This window comes from Condylura cristata, unplaced genomic scaffold (assembly GCF_000260355.1).
Source record: "Condylura cristata isolate star-nosed mole 26May11 unplaced genomic scaffold, ConCri1.0 scaffold00001, whole genome shotgun sequence".
NCBI classification, from domain to species: domain Eukaryota; kingdom Metazoa; phylum Chordata; class Mammalia; order Eulipotyphla; family Talpidae; genus Condylura; species Condylura cristata.
The window spans coordinates 28840172-28857205 of record NW_004567102.1 but is presented as its reverse complement, the minus strand read 5'-3'; the positions used below and the strand labels follow the sequence as shown (position 1 = coordinate 28857205).

At 40.4% G+C, this 17034-nt stretch overlaps 1 protein-coding gene across 1 annotated transcript in view; it reads right to left on the bottom strand.

Annotated features, from left to right (window-relative positions):
• The window catches only part of CD109 (CD109 molecule), a 103713-nt gene extending 87313 nt beyond the window's left edge, over positions 1-16400 (bottom strand). The window contains exons 1-2 of the mRNA XM_004674049.2: positions 16261-16400; positions 14730-14902 (exon numbers count right to left, since the gene is read on the bottom strand). Of these exons, the coding sequence (XP_004674106.1) occupies positions 14730-14902; positions 16261-16334 (247 nt within the window). The 5' untranslated portion in view covers positions 16335-16400. The remainder of the gene's footprint in view (positions 1-14729; positions 14903-16260) is intronic.
• Between the last annotated feature and the right edge of the window lie 634 nt (positions 16401-17034).

Genomic DNA, 17034 nt, shown 5'->3' with positions numbered 1-17034 from the left:
ATAATAATAATAATAAATTGTATGATATTAAATATAATGGTGGATAGATATCATTTTACATAATATATACACGTGAAAAGTAGTGAACCCTAATGTCCTATGTGTTCACTAATGTCCGATGGGTTTGAAGAAATGTATAATGACATATATTCTATATACTATGGTGTATATATTCTATATACTATGGTGATTATGATGTGTCAATACAGGTTCATCTTTGTAAAAAAGTGTTCCATTCTGTTAAGTGATGTTGATTATGGAGAAGGCAATGTGTGAAGGGAAGCAGGAGTAATATGGGAAAACTACAAGAAAAATAAAATTTATATATAGATGTTTAAATGTGTATTTATGTATGTTTACATATATACATATATATATATATAAAATGCTGCATGATGTGCTTTTAAAATATATAAATATATATTCAGACAACCTGGATCATTTGAATGAATAATGGATTATAATCTGCTGAATAAAGCAAGAGTCTGAGTTCATGCTGCTGTATAATTAAACAAATGACTAAATGAGGGAAAAGAACTAATAATTGTGGAAGGGATCATAGAATTAGAAAATTTCACAACTATCATGGTAATAATTGATTCTTGCACTAATCACCAGCCCCTGAAGGACTGTATCTGGGTGGCACAGCAGAGGTTCCATCATGATGTCCCACACCGGATGCCCAGAAGAGGCATCTAACAAACCAGCATGCTCAACTCCTGCACAACTACTTGCCTTTCATCACTGTAAGATAAATCATCCCAGCTGACTATTTTGTCCATCAAGTGCTAGAGAAACAATGTGCTTCCTTCTATCTTGGCTTGACACAGTCTGCCTCCCATCAAGGGCAAATCTACATATCCTGGGGGGCTGGAGAGGAGGAACAGAGGGAAAGGATGACTGGTCCTCTACTTGTATCTAGATGACACCATACAAGGAAAAAGTGAAAAACAGCTGCAAGTCTACATTCCAAATAAATCTAGGGTTGATTAATTGGAGGGCAAGCATTTTGGCAATTCCAAACAAGCTATGCCAGCTCTGAAGTGCAGGAAATCCCATTTCATAGAACTTTTGTTTAATGTGGCTCCTTATCAGGTCAAGCCTGTCAGGGCTTTTCCCATTAGAAAAAACTGGAGGAAGAGGTTGACTGTATGCCTGGATCACACTGGTCTGAGACTTGACTGTGTCTACGCAAAGATCCAGGAATGGGCCTCCCTGGTGGTGGAAGGAGTCTAGTTTCAGCACTATGAAGCTATCCGCAGCACAAATCCCATCCCCGTCCAGAGAGCTGACCCACATGGCACAGAAGACCTCTCCTGTCTTGCCCACCGCTCCCCTCAGCAGTTAGAATTCCGGGTCATCCACCTGTTCTGTTCCCCACTCTTTCTCTGGTGAACCCTCTCACCCCACCCAGCAACTTGTATGCATAAATAAATAAAATCTTTTAAAATAAACCAACAAAAAGACCCAGGAAAGACAGCCAGAAACAGGCGCTCCTAAAAACCGAAGTGTAAGAACAGAGATGACCCACTTACCCCTAATTCGTGCTGGACTCTGGAGTGACTTGGAGAAATCCAATGTAAGGGCCACTCACTGCCCTCATGTGTCCTCATTAAAAGGTTCATTTTGGGCTCTCCCTGGTGGCACCAAGGGTTAAAGCACCACATTATGAAGCTCTTCGAAGCCACTGCAGCTCAAGTTCAATTGTCAACTAGGGAGCAGACCCACAGGGTGCTGCAGACCTCTCCTGACATGCCTGCTGCGCCCGTACTGTGTATTTCAGCAGATCTGCCTGTTCTTCTCCCCACTCTAACTATGTTGAATCCTCTCACTCCCCCTGCACCTCTGGCCTGGACCCCAATTCTGTAAGCATAAATAAATAAATCTTTCAAAAATAAAAGTTCATTTTAAGTACTCTATTTCTATAGGGTCTTCCTTCTAAATTTACCATCACAGCTTGAAAGTTCCTAGTTATTTATTCTAAAGCGAAAGTCTTAACATTCTAACAATAACTTACACTAAATAATTTACACCAAAACATAAAATTAGGGGCAGGGTGGTGAGAATGCAGATGAGGAATAGGGATCTCTTTCTCTGTTGTCGTTAGGTTGAGAATTAAATAAACAGTATTTGCAAATTGTTGTCTTTTCCCTTTTGGCAAGAATGCTCAGTCACGGGAAATAGTCACCTTCTCTTGAAATGCCCCATGCCACCCCTAAATCATGGACTGAAAACACACTCTTCTCTGAAAAGCTATTGCAGATAACATTGTAAAACTGATCATTTTTGTGTCTAAACAGAAAGTCAATTTTAAGGTTTCTCAGATGCTTTCTCCTCCCCCCCACCACAGAGGCAACTCAAAAGGAACCTTGTTTTAAGACTTCACACTTGGCACAGGCCTAAGGACTGACCATTTGATTTACAAATAGAGTCAAAGCTATTTTTAAATTGTGTAATGAGTATACACAAAAACTAACCTTTTCTTGACTTTTTTAGCTCACTCTATAATACCATGTGCTGGCTCCTCTGACATCTGCACTTACAAGTAACGCTGGACAATCACTACAGGGAAGGAGCAGTGTATAATTGCAAATCCAATTAGATCCAGAAATATTCTCTGTGGGGGAAGAAGTGGCTTTTTTCCATATATATGGTGACTTGCTATTTGCTGCTTATGTATATTGGCAATTTTCAGCTATTCAGTAATATATAGTAGTAAATTTCAGTATACCACTTATTTAGCTAAAAAACTTTTACCTTTTTACCAAGTTATTAAATATTCTTTCATTACACAACATCATCTTTGATCCCAGGTAGACAAATAGGGCTTTCAACCATAAATCTGTGGAAGACAAAAATCCTGAAATATGTTCCTGTTTCACAATTTAATGTGACTTTAAAGCTAAGAAACTCTTCTGTGAATTCAATCTATACAAAAAACACAAGTACATCCAACAAAATCAAACAAAAATCCCTTTGTTCCTTATGTGTCTTATTTTTTCTCTCCTGCCTCACCTTGCTAACAAATATCTCCATTAATATGAGTTTCACAAATACTGTTTCTGAAAAGACTTCAGGTTGATGAGTACAAACTTGGTCAAACAAAAATCCACAAAAGTAAAATAAATAAAACAGCACAGTATAAACTACATGTTAGCCTCAGGACCAATGAAAAGCCAACAAACAAGCTGGCTTCACTATGCTAATATATGGGACTTTTTTATTATTATTAATTTAAATAACTACATTTTTTTTTAAGATTTACTTATTTATGCATGCAGAACTGGGTTACAGGCCAGAGGCTCAGGGGTGGTGAGAGGCTTCACCAGAGACAGAGTGGGGAGCAGAACAGGCAGATCGACCAAGCACACTGCTGAGGGGAGCAGCAGGCGGGTCAGGAGAGGTCTGCCGCACCATGTGGGTTACCCCCAGGGCTGGGGGTCGAACACTCAACTGAGGCAGCTGCAGCTCACTTGCAGCTACAGCTCGCTGGCTATACTGCTTCCTAACCCTTTGCGCCACTAGGGAGGGCCCACATTATTGTTCATTTTAAAACAATGTTTACTTCCCTCCCCCAGGCACTGGCAAATTGAAGAACCAGCAGCCCAGAGCCAAATCTGGCCCACACTTGTTTCTGTACTGTAGTTCATGAACTAAAACTGGCTTTGAATTTTTAAAAAACTGACGGAAATCAAAAGAATATTCTATTACATGTTAAATTTTTACAAACTCCGAATCGGGGTCTATTGGTGAAGTTCCACGCGCTCACAATGATACCCATTTGCTATGGCCGCATTCCCACTGCAAACCCAGCCGAGTAGCTGCAACAGAGGCGCTAAGACCAGCAAAACCTGAAGTGCCTACCATCTGGCCATTTATAGACATCCCCTATACTTTTTAGGGATAAGGAGTTAGAATGAAAGGCAATTCAAATCCAAATCAAACCGCCATCAACAGAGGGACCACGCCCCACAGGCTTATGCTCTGGAGACAAGAGGCATCAGCGCTAACACCAGATACTGGCAAGTGCTGGGTATACTACAGCTGACATTCTGAGTCTTAGATGTGCCAGGCACTGTGACAAATGTTCTAAATGCACTGAGAGACACTAAAAAAGGAGGGGGAGGGTAAGGGTTGAGGGATACACTAAACAAAAGGGGTACAACCGATTTTAAAAACATTTTCCTTTAGCCCAATAGATCCAAAATATTGCCATAGAACATGTCATCAATATAAAAAGTCATTTGGGGTACTAACTATTCAAAGTCCAGTTTATATTTTATAACCCATCTCAATTCAAAAAGGTACATTTCTGGCCCTCCCTGGTGGCACAATGGGTTCAGACTCAGCACTGCAAGCTAACCGCAGCTGCTTCAGTGCAAGTTCGATCCCCCGCCCAAGAGATGATCCATATGGCGCGGCAAACCTCTCCTGACCCACCCACTGCTCCCCTCAGCAGTGTAATTCCTCAACCTGCCTGTTCTGCTCCCTACTCTGTCTCAGGTGAATCCTCTCACTGCCCCTGCACCTCTGGACTGTACACCAGTTCTGTGTGCATAAAAATTTTTTTAAAGGTACATTTCAAGCACTCAAAAAAAAAACCACATGTGGCTAGTGGCTATCATACTGAACAATGAGGCTCTAAAATGTTCTCTCATTTAATCCTTACAACATGTTCTGAGGTAGGGACATTATGGCCATTACACAAATGAAGAAACTGACATTATATGAAATGAAGGGACTTGCTGAAGGCCACATAGGTAGTAAAAAATCATATTAAGGGGTCAGTTTCATTGTGGTTCTATCTCCCCATTCTGACCACTGTCTGACAAAACATACAAGATAGACCCACTTACTCCTTCTGAAATATTACACCATACACAATCTCAGAATCCTTCCCTGTCTATCCTCTGTAGCTCAGGTTGCTCTTCTGTTGGTATGTGGACACACCCACTCTTCCACCTTTTCTCTTACCCATGATTATCTCAAGCCCCTCTGTAGTCCTGTAGACACCCATCCCACCCTACAACCCATAGGCTCCTGGGCAGCACATAGACCACTCTGGCCATTCCTACTCCATGGCAGACCCTGCTCATATATCCACTCTCTATTCCAGTAAACCCTGGCATGACCTAAAACCATCAACACAGCACTAAAAGCAGCCTCTACCATCAACTCAAGCTGGCACATGAAATGAAATCTGCTGTTTCCCTACAAGGAGCAGGGATAAGAACTGTGTGTGGTTACCAATTTACACCACCCAGTAGTGTGCCATATATAATTTGGTACCAAATAAATGTTTGGAATTCTCAAAATAGCAAATTCTCTGTCTTAACTGTATTCCTGAGGAGATTTAACACATATTTCAGTGAAATTTAAAATTCACAATTCTAAATCATTTCTGCTGGCTGCAATTTTACAAATGTTGAGTCCTAACATCACCCTGACCAAAGGAAGCTACCAGGAGCTCTTAGAATAATTTCCTCCCAGATTATTTCTAAGTTCTTTCCATGCTGGTTTTCAGATTTTAATTCCTGATTCATTTATCAGAACTAATGGTCCACAGACCTATGTGCTCTCTCCTAACTAAACTCCCTCCACCAAATCTTCTTTGACCCATTTCACCCTGACCCACAGTGAGGGAAGAAAGTCAGGCCATGAATTTTCTTAAGGAAATGAAGAGTAGTGAAGCAGAGCAAGACCAGGACCTGCCATAATTCCTTCTCCTCAAGTTTTGTCATTGCACCTTTGGTGTGATGGTCATCTTAGCTCAGACCAAGTGACAGTGACTTACAACTCCATTTCTTGTGCTTACAGTGGGTTTTTTTTTCCCCCTAAGAGTTTTCCTCTTACAAGTCATTGTATTCTTGTTATTTTCCTTATTTAAAAATAATTAAGTTTTGCATGAGACCAAAATATTTTTAACATTTATCCAAGATAATATTTCTTAAGCAGAGGGAGTTTAGTTAGGAGAGAGCACATAGGTCTGTGGACCATTAGTTCTGATAAATGAATCAGGAATTAAAATCTGAAAACCAGCATGGAAAGAACTCAGAAATAAGTTCTTAACCAAAATAAATAACTCTTGTCATACCCCCTCAAGCTTCAAGTAAGAGACACCACCACCATCAGCAGCCCCATTCACTGTCCTTTGCTGCCTCTCCAGACACAAATAAAAGTCTCAGCCAGTGCATTTCAATATGCACTATGCAGCAGGAACTCAAGGTTGGGAACCACCAGACAGTATCTCCAATTCCATTTCTCTTTCCAATGTGACACTGTTTTTAACATTTATCCAAGATATGAGTAGATATGTAAATTTTAGGGGCAAGTAGAAAACATGCCAAAGTTTTCAGAAACCAGAGTTCAGTTTTATTCTTTATCTGAAGTTCATACTTCATGATATCTCTCTTACTTTATACATTCTCTTCTATCTCATGCTCAAATCAAAGAAAAATCACAAGTGTTGCTTTTTAAGGGTAGAGTCTACTCACCTGTATACCACTCATTCCTCTTATCCCTGACATAGTCATTTCTCCCCGCTGCAGCAATCATGTTTGCCTCGCCACTGTCCCCTTTCCAGTGTTCTCTTTTCAACTGTGAAATTTCTGCAGAGTGGGCTACATTTGCTGATTATATTTTCTCTCCACTTATTTATTACTGAAAATTTGGCTTTTGTACCCAGCACTTCACCTAAAACCATTTTTTTGACAGTCACTAATGCCTTTTTTGCTGGCTAATCTCTTCTCTGGCCTTCTGACATAGTTGGTACTATCAAACCCTTCCTTCTTAAACTATAAGACATTGTTAAAAGAAACAGAAGAATACAAAAAGAAGTGGGAAGACAGTCCTTGTTCTTGAATTGGAAGAAATGACATTGTTAAAGGTCCATCTTATCCAAAGCAATATACATATTCAATGCAAACCTGACCAAGGCTCCGACAGGATTCTTCAAAGAAGCAGAACAAACACTACTGACATTCATATAGAAACACAAAAGACCCAAAGTAGCCAGAACAGTACAGAGCAAAATCACACCACCAGACATCAAATTGTACTAGCAGATATGATCATCAAAACAATATGGTACTGGAGCAAACACTGGCATATAGACCAATGGAATAGAACTGAGAACTTAGAAATAAACCCACATATTTATAGACAATTAACCAATAACAAAAGATCCAAGCATACACTGAAGAAAGGAAAGTCTTTTCAACAAACAGGGCTGGGAAAAGGAGACAAGTACATACAAAAGAATGAAACCCCTTCCACTAAAATTAACTCAAAAGGGATCAAAGACATGGATGTAAAACCCAAAACCATAAAACACAGGCAAAACAGTCAATGATATTGGTTCCGGTGATATCTTTCTGGACTCGTCTCCAAAGACAAGATAAACAAAATAAGTATAGACTATATCAAACTAAAGAGTTTCCACATGGTTAAAGACACTGTCCCTAAAACAACAGACACCCAAGAGAATGGGAATAAAATATTTACACATCACATATCCAGCAGGGGTTGATATGTAGTATTCTACAAGTAACTCAGATAATTCAACAAAAGGAAAACCAATAGCCCAGTCAAAAAATGAGCTGAAGAGCAAAATAGACACTTCTCCAAAGAAGACATGCAGATGGTCAATAGGCATATTTTAAAAATGCTCATCACCCCTTATCTTCAGCAAACTGTATATCAAAACCACAATGACCTACCCCCTCACACCTGTGAGAATGGCGCATATCAAGACTAAAAAATAAACAAGTGTTGACAAGGACATGGAAAAAAAGGAACCCTCGTACATATTGGTGAGGATGTAGACTGCTCAGACTCAAGGGAAAACAGCATGGTGGTTTCTCAAAATGTTAAAAATAAACCTACATTGTCAGCCAGCAATTACACTTCTAGGTGTTTATCTATCTGAAGGATGTAAAAACATTAATTTGAATGGTATATGCACTTCAATGTTATTTGCACCACTATTTACAATGGCCAAGTTACAGAAACACCTTAAATGCCCAAAGACAGAAGAGTGTATGTGTGTGAGTCTATGTGTGTATACGTATATAAATACACACACACAGAGAAGTATGTATACATACATACATACATACATACATACATACATACATACATACAAAGGAGAGTGTATACACACACACACACACAGAATGGAACACTATTCAGTTATAAATAATGATGGAACTGGAGAGGAGGGATAATGTTAAGTGAATTAAGTCAGAAGGAAAAAGACAAATACCAGATGATATCACTTCTATGGGGAATATAAACAACCAAACCAATAACAAGCACCAGGTAACTGACTGTGGAATCGAGGCTCCAAGAGGCAGAGGGGTAAACACAGTGGGAAGAGCGCATAATGGACTATGGTGAAGGGCTGTAGTGTCTTGGTGGTGGCGGTAGTGTTCTGAGGACATGCACCAGAGGAAGGGTGACCCTATGCCTCCGAGTCACACACAAGGTGGTAACCAGGGTTACCTCAAATTAAAAAAAAATAAAGCCTTCCTTCTTAGAACTCTTTCTTCCCTTCATTGCTCCAACCGGAAGACATTTCACCACCTTGAGTCTATCCCTGTCCTCTGGTTGCTGATACTCTATCCCTTTCATTGATTTATTTTCCTCCTCCCAAGCTTCTGCCATTGGTCCTGTTCTTTCCATTCACTCTTTCTCTTGTGCATTTCATGCATTCTCACCAAGACTTCAAATGCCATCCACCTCTCCGAACACAATGCTTTAAATAACCTCCCTATTTACAATATCAAAACCATCTGCTGGACATCTCCCCCTAGCTGTCTCCCCAAATTTACACCTAGCAGAGCACAACATCACATTTACACCTACAGCAGAGCACATGCACAGAACCTACCTCCTAATAACTGCCACCCCAGTCATTGGCTCTTTCCTCCAACACAACTCTCCCATCCCCAGCAAGAGAAATAACAGTTCCCACCAAATGCCAAATATGTCAGCAGAGGTGGAACATTTATGAATTGACATCTGTAAAGCTCTGGAGGCAGAAGGTAATAGTACCAGACACAGGCTCACACACAAGAAGCACTATTTACAAACGATGTTAAATTTTTTTTATACAGACAAGAAATAATAATTCTGTGGCCATCTGTACTTTTAATATCACATGTCCTTCTGGAACCTCAGAAGGTCCTCCAATGACTTCCTCCTTTATTCCCCACCTCCCACCCATTCATATTTAACATACAGCAAATCACAAATAAAGTCTAAAAGGGAATTTGTTATCAGAGAAACAACTATTATAACTCCCTCTTGAAAACAAAAAGGATCAAAAAGTAACCCAGACGAAATTCTTACAGGATCTCATTTCTATTTCCACCACAAATCCAGTGAGTCACAGTGACTCATTCACGGTTAGAAGTGGAGCAGCATATGTTTAACTTAAAGTTTAAAGAATCAGTGTGTTCACTTTCAACTTCACTCAATCACTGATTCATAATCAAAGCCTCAGGTATCTTTCTCCATTGCTTAAAACTAACACCAGTGCTCAGACTGGGGGCTGCATGTTGGGTCAAAGTCAAATGCTAACAGCAGTTGGGAAAAGGCCGTCTCTCAAGGGCCTGAATCACTACAGACTTGTAAAAACATGCCTCTTACACTCAGGCTTTCCAGTACCCAGTGAGGAACAATTCCTAACATACTAAAAAGCAGTGTTACTCAACTGAATGTGTCTAATAAATCACCTGTGGTGATTGCTTAAAATAAAGTTTAGATTTCTAGACCTACTCATGCCGTGAGGTTATATGTGAATCTGTGTTTTTAGCTAATAACGACTGCACACCTTCAGAAACACAGCAATGGAATTGAGTTTTAGAAAGATCTGAAGCTACCAGCCTCACCCACACCCCAGCAGAACCATTAGTCCATAAAGAGCAACTCCACCTTGACCTGAAATAAGAAACATGCACAGATAAGCATTTTTAAACTCCTTACTTTGCCTTATTTCCTTCCATATCAGAAAACATTTGCAAATCTATCCTGTGTCTTACACACAGCTCTCCACGTGTTAGGAAAGTTTCTTAAGAGTAAAATGCTAGTACCACTGGACAGCAAATATGCAGACCTGATTTACTAAGCAAGTCACCAAACACCACGCCTCAGTCTCCTCGGCCACACATTTATCTCTGAGGATCCCTCCAGGTTCAAGATTCTCCGAAGTCTCAAGTAAATAAACATTGCACTTGTGATGCTTTAGATCTAGATATGATTCATTGTATCTAGGCCTCAATTTCCTCCAGCAAATGTGAAAATGACTTCAGAGGAAGAGGACTGATAGAACATAGCATCAACTCCTAAATGATAAATTATTTCACACTCTCCCAGACAGTTTCAATAGAACCAACGTCAAACTCAGGCTTTACCATTTACCATGTTAACTGAGGAAAAGTTTTTGTTCTCTCTTTGCCTCAGTTTCCTCATCCCTAAAGTGAAAGTGATCATAGGGTTATTGGAGTTAAAGATTGCAAATAAAGTCCCTGTCGCTATAAAGAAACTCAGTATTTAATACATTAAGTTCCTTCTCATTCCTGTCTGGTGAGGTACCTTTCATGGAATTCCCAATTCAAGATCATCCCAGCATGTGGTTAGTAACTGCCTCTGCCATGACTATTGTTCTCTTCTAATAACAAAAGCCACAATGCTTATGAATAATTCCTGCATCCTAAGTGCTTTAAGCATGCTGCCTTGTTTCCTCCTCACAATCATCTGTAATCATAACCCTATTCTTCAGATGATAAAAATGGTGAGATAATGCCCTCCCACAACCACCCCATTACTGGAAAGGTCAACATCACACTCAGGTAGCCTGGCCTCGAGCCCCAACACTTCATAATTACATAATGGCCCCTCACCCTCAGGTAGGGACCACCTACCCCATTATCTCAGTATGTCCCACACAACAGCAAAGACATGTGAATGAACAGACCACACCCATTAAACTCATTCTCATGTAACTGCAAGTTCAGACTGAGTTCTCCTTCCAAAGCTGCTTGTGAAAACCTGCCCTGGGAAACCTGCCCACACACTTCACTAATTAATCTGCTTTCATAAAAACTGTGGGACTGATTTTGATCTACAAGTCATGAAACTTATATTCAGGAGCTTTGTTGCCACCAAAATGAAGTGGATGATTTTTTTAAGTTTTTCAGTTAATATCTCAAATCTAAGAAATAATGATTTTCCATATTCCTAGATCACGATGAAAAACAAGATACTTCATAATCAAGGTGAGAAAAATAGAAAAACAATGAAGAGCAAAGCATAAATTTAAACTTAAAAAATAAAAGGTAAACATACCATTAACTCAACAAGACTTTAAGACAAAAAGAAAAATCAAGTTCCAGAAGGATTAGAGACATTCAAAGCATATCTCACCCTGATGGGAAGTGGGCTTTTGGCATCATAAGTAAATAAACAGTGCCTCCAGGCCAGTGGGCACTCACCAAGAGATGGAGAGAAAGGGTATGTTCCCTATTCTTTGAATCAAATCTTGCTCAGGAATAACACAGAAAGTTAACAAATAAAAATTTCAGGTTTACAAGAAGGGGAAAGCAGAAATTATGGTTTTCTAATGGAATTACTATACAAAATAATGCAATTATTCCACCTGTCTCAAGAGGTAAGACAGTTCTCATTTACAATCTATGAATTCAAATGTCCTTAACTTTTTTCCCCCTTAATTTAGCATGGAACTCCAGGACAGAACCACAGTAGGGTGGTGAGATAAAGGGAATAGGGAAGAATAAGGAGAGAGATAAGGGGAGAGATTCTCCACCCAACAATCTAGTCTGACCTGATTTCAAATACAGAGAGCTACTCCATCTTTTCTCCTCTCTGAGTGCTGAGAATTAGTGTTTATTTAACCAACTCTTCTGTATAGAAGAAGGAAAGATTATGAAGTAGTTCTATTCACTATCCAAATGATGATGGTAGTGATCGTAATAATAACATATACACTTCAATACCTGAATGTCTCCACTAGAAATGTATTAATATACCTTTGGAGAACTCCTCAAAGTGTTATGGAACACTTTTCTTAGGAAAAATATTCACACACAAACACACCCCATAGATGATTCCGAATAATTTTAAATTGTGTATTGAAAAATTATTAAATTAACTATGGTCAATGCTGCTGGCCTCAAGTGGAAATGTACAAAATTTTTTCCCATTTGTGTTTAAAAAAAAAAAACCTCTTCCTTAAAAACAAGCATACTTTCTCTGCTTTTTGAAAGTATATTCTACAATCAAAAAGGTAATTGTTATTGCTGACACAATTAAGGTAAAAACGCACTCTAGTTATGGTGAAACACTGTCCTGACCTTAGGATTTCTAAGATCAGGACTTACAGAAACAGTCTCTCAGAACCTGTCCCCTCCTTATCCAGCTCTTCTAGAAGATGGATCTTAATTTAAAAAAACAAGCTTTCCTTAGAGACCCTCATAAGAAAATGCTGAAAGATCCAAACCTAAAATGCATTTGTTTGTATTTATGTGGCAAGGGATAAAAGATTGAATCCTAGAAAGATCCAGACCCCACTAACTTATACGTACTCCTTTATCCACTATTGTTACAACTGGAGGAGTCAGGTAAAGGAAAGGATGTTGAAGACAGGGAAGGAGAAACATCTTGATCCTTAAGACCAAACATTCCAGGAAGCATCTGCTCTGCGAACAATGACCTGCTGCCTCTGATAATAGATTTAACATTCTCCTTTGAAAGGAAAGTGTACCCAGCAATGGTATTTTCAATGAAACTATATGTAAAAGAGTCACAAACAACTTTTTCTGCTCTTCCTGTGCAAAGATCCATTCTGCTCCCAGGATGATGTCATCTGACCCAGTCCTGAGTCATTTTGCCTTCCCAGGGGCATATGACTGACTCTCCTCCTAGAAAAAAATCTGAGAATAATATTAAAAACCAAGCCACAATAACACACAATCATAGTGTTGGCACTGTTTGCAGAAAAGAGGAGAGTCAGAGAAAACTGCAGAAAAGACAATACAGAAGAAGTTCTAGAGTAAGAGTATATTTACAAACATCCAAGCAAAGCCCAAATATTTATCAAAATCATCCATATTATTCTGGACTTCTGCATTGTAGAACCACAATGAAAATTCTTCATTATTGGTGTTTATTCTTAATGAGTTATCTATTATTTATTCTTAATAATGGATGTGGCATCACCTTAAGTACTGCCCTCTGTGACTTAGTATGTCAATATCATAAAGTCATGATTCATTTCATTTCAAAAAGAATACTTCAGTAATATAACTAGAGTTCTGTCCATTATATAAAAAGGAAAAGAAGTGTCCTGCATCTTCCTCATCAATGTTATTACTACTTATAATATCAACAGTTGCTTAATGGATGCTGCCAACTGACTTTAAATTTATGATTTTTGTTATCCCCATTTTAGAGATAAAGGCACTAAGGCTCAGTAAAGGTAAATAACCTGCCTAATATCAAGTTCCAAAACTCAGCCTTCTATGTTAAGCACTAATTTACACTTCCTCTCCAGGAAGCAAGGCCTTCCACTTTCCTGACATTACTCTTATAAAAGACAAAGTAGCCCCGCCCTGTACACATCTCCTTTTCCTGACTCCTACCCACCCACTCAGTCAACTTCCAGTGGAGAAAGAACAGATAAACTTTGATTTTTATCTCCTTTCAGGATGGTGTTCATTTCTCTATGCTGGTAGAGGATAAATATTTGTGTAATGAACTGTTGTAGAATCCCATCCACCCTACATTATGTGACCTTAAATGATATTTTAAAAAGATAACACAACAGTATACAAATTTGTCTCAATTTCTGACTTCTAACTAGACATCTAAACCTGCTTCTAGTTAACAGTGTTTAAAGTTGGATGGAAGGAGTCTAGGTGATTTTGGTTTATTTCCTTTATTCCCAGTCTTTGTCAGGTTCTAATCCCTAAGTACATATTACTCTGAATTTAAAAATAAAGGTTTGTTTTAAATTTTTTAAGTAGATATTACCACCAAAATTATTTTTCCCTTGTTACTGAAAAAAAAAAAATCATTGACCCATTTAATCCTGGACCAGCTTTAAATCCAAAGTTGAAAGAAGATACATGGGTTCTTTTACTCCTCTTTTACATCATTTTTGTAACTTTCCTATAATTTTAAAAAGTAAGGTATTTTTTTTAAAGTAAGGTATATCCCATAAAACTTATCTTTAACTATTATGTAGCTTTTCTTCCCAAGGTGTATTTAGTAAAATCTTTTGCACTCAATAAAATAAGGCCTTGTGTCAGACAGTTAACTATGTCCATTTCTTCTTCTAGGGCACACACTGGCCGACATTCCCCAGCCTCCCTGCAGCCAAATGTGACCACCACAGAGGAGCAGAAGTGACAAGCACCACTTCTAGCCCTAACACATGATACCTCCCAGATGAGAAAGCCTATGTTCTTCCTCTGCAGACTTAGAAACCACCTGTTGGTGATGGGAGCCACAAGGTAGAAGGAACCTGGGTCTCTGAATCTCCAACTGCAAGAGCACCCAGAAACACCATTTTGAATTTTATCTAAGAATTAAAAGCATATTATGTAAGTCACTGTAAATTTGGGTTTTCTGTCACCCAGTGTAACCCAAGGCTTTACTACCAGATTCCAATTATTACCACCAAAAGGTTAAGATTCTGTTTATCTTACCTTTTTCAAAGACTTCTTCTGCTTCCAGAACAGAGGTAGTGAGGTTTGCTGCCATCTTAACCACTTCAGCTTTCACCAGGACTTGTGAGGGGCTGTGTTTCAGAAGTTCCACCCCAATAGTCACATTTCCCCCAGGCCTGATGATTCCAGGGGCAGTCACCAGATACCTGGGCCTAAATAATCACCAACAAAGTTTCTTATCTTTACATCTCCATTATTTTGCAATTTTTTAAATTTCAGAGGCAGTGAGAGAGAAGCCCTATACTGGGCCAATTGCAATTGCTCCAATTAATGTTGCCCACTACTCCATTTAACACTGAAATGCTACTGAAACAACAATCCCCAGTAATCAGTTTAGTGTAGTAATTCCTGCACCACTACAGGAAGGCCTTGTTATTATTTCCATTATATAAACCATAAGGTGCCCGGGATGAGCCTCAGTATGTGGTTTTACAGAGGGCATGCAGAAGGTATTGGCAAAGTACACGCCTTTAACACCACTTTAGAGCAGATCTCACCCAGACAGTGATTTTATTCTTGCCCTAAAAATAAAAAGACAAATATGCAACACACGAGGATTTTTGCCTGTTTCTTATTCAAGATTTATCCTTAGCATCTGCCCAAGAAAACATCATATAAAAGTACCACTGACTGAAATATACCACCTGACATTAAACTCTCCGCAGTGAAATTTCGAGGAGAAGCGGAGCATAAAAATCCTCAAAACTGCATTTCCTCTACTCAGCCTCAGGATGAAGGCTCAAAATCTTTAGGAATGTGACTCTTTCTATTATGTGGATGTCATGTCAGTTATTTTCCTACAGTGTCTACAACTAAATCCAAACTTTGGTAGCCTCAGCCACACTTTGCCGGCTCCAAAGTTGAGACATCTCTTGCAGAGAAAATACCTATCGTATGTTTTGGAGGGAAGACATGATCGTTATTTGGAAACTTTTTAAAATGAGGGAAAAAAAGAGCCAACATGCTCTAAAATTAAATAACTCTCTGTAGAAAGCAGAAATGGGGGCTTCCCTGGTGGCTCAAGGGGTTAAGCCTCCACTCCAAGAAGCTCTCCGCGGTTCTGCGGCCACCACAGCACTTGTTCCATACCCCACGCCAGGGAGCTGAGCCAATGGCACAGCAGACCTCTCGTGTTCCGTACCCCGCGAGAGGTCTCACCCACTGCTCCCCTCAAGAGTGCATTGAAGGGAGCTGTTCTGCTCCTCACTGTCTCTGGTAAATGCTCTCATCCCATGCCCCTCTGGCCTTCACCCCAGGTCTTGTATGCATAAGTATATAAAATAAATCTTTTTAAAAAAGGCAAGCAGAAGCGGTCAGATGGCCGCTCTACCTACATGGGTGGAGGAGGTCAGCCCCTAAGAGAACCACTCGAAGCACAGCAGGTCAAGCCTCCAGGCGGGGTCCCCGCTGGAACTCCCCGGCCGCCCGCAGCCCTTGCCCTGGCAAACCGCGCCCGCCGTGCGGTCCCCGCGCACGACCCCCACCCCCGCCACGCGCGCGTGCGTCCTACCCGGGGTCTGCGGCCAGCGCCCAGGCGCACACGCAGAGGAGGTGGGCGGCGGTCAGCAGCCGTGGGCCCCGCATCTCCGAGGCGTCTGCCCCAGCAACTGTCGGCTGCAGGGGAAATTCGCCGGCGCTGCGGGGTGTGGCTTTCCACCTCCTCCCCGCCTTTTTTCCCCGGACTCGAATTTAGCAATCTGAAATGGGCGCGCCTAGCAGCGGAGTGAGATCTAAATTGAGACGGCACTCGGTGACGCCACCCCTCCCACCCTCATCACAATGGCGCTTCTCGGCTCTTCTCACAAACATCGCAAAACCAGGGGGGTGGAAGTGGTTTCCAACTACCGTCAGGCCGACCTGGCCCCATCCCTGTTCCCCAGGGAGAATACAGGGCGCCCACTTGCCCAGCCCACCCGGTTCCTCAGGCTGGTTAGACTAGCTCTCTACCATCGATGCCCAGAGTGAATCAACAGGCCATCCTTGTGAGGAGAAATTCATAGCAGCTATGTGAAGTGGAAAAAATATCAATCATTGTCCTCCAGACTATGAGTCAGAATTTTAGAGAAATGGCAAACACACAAACACAGAGGCCAAAGAGGGGTGTATTTGCTGAATAGTTGTTTAGTGTGTGTGAATGAACACAGGAGGAAAACATTTTTCCTTACAACAAAAAATGAGGTATATTGTCTGCCATTCCAGGAAAATGTTGTGATTCCTCACTTTAAAAAAAGGAAGGGGCGTGGAGGGGGGGCGGGGTGGAGATCTACAGATGCAAGAGTTAGGC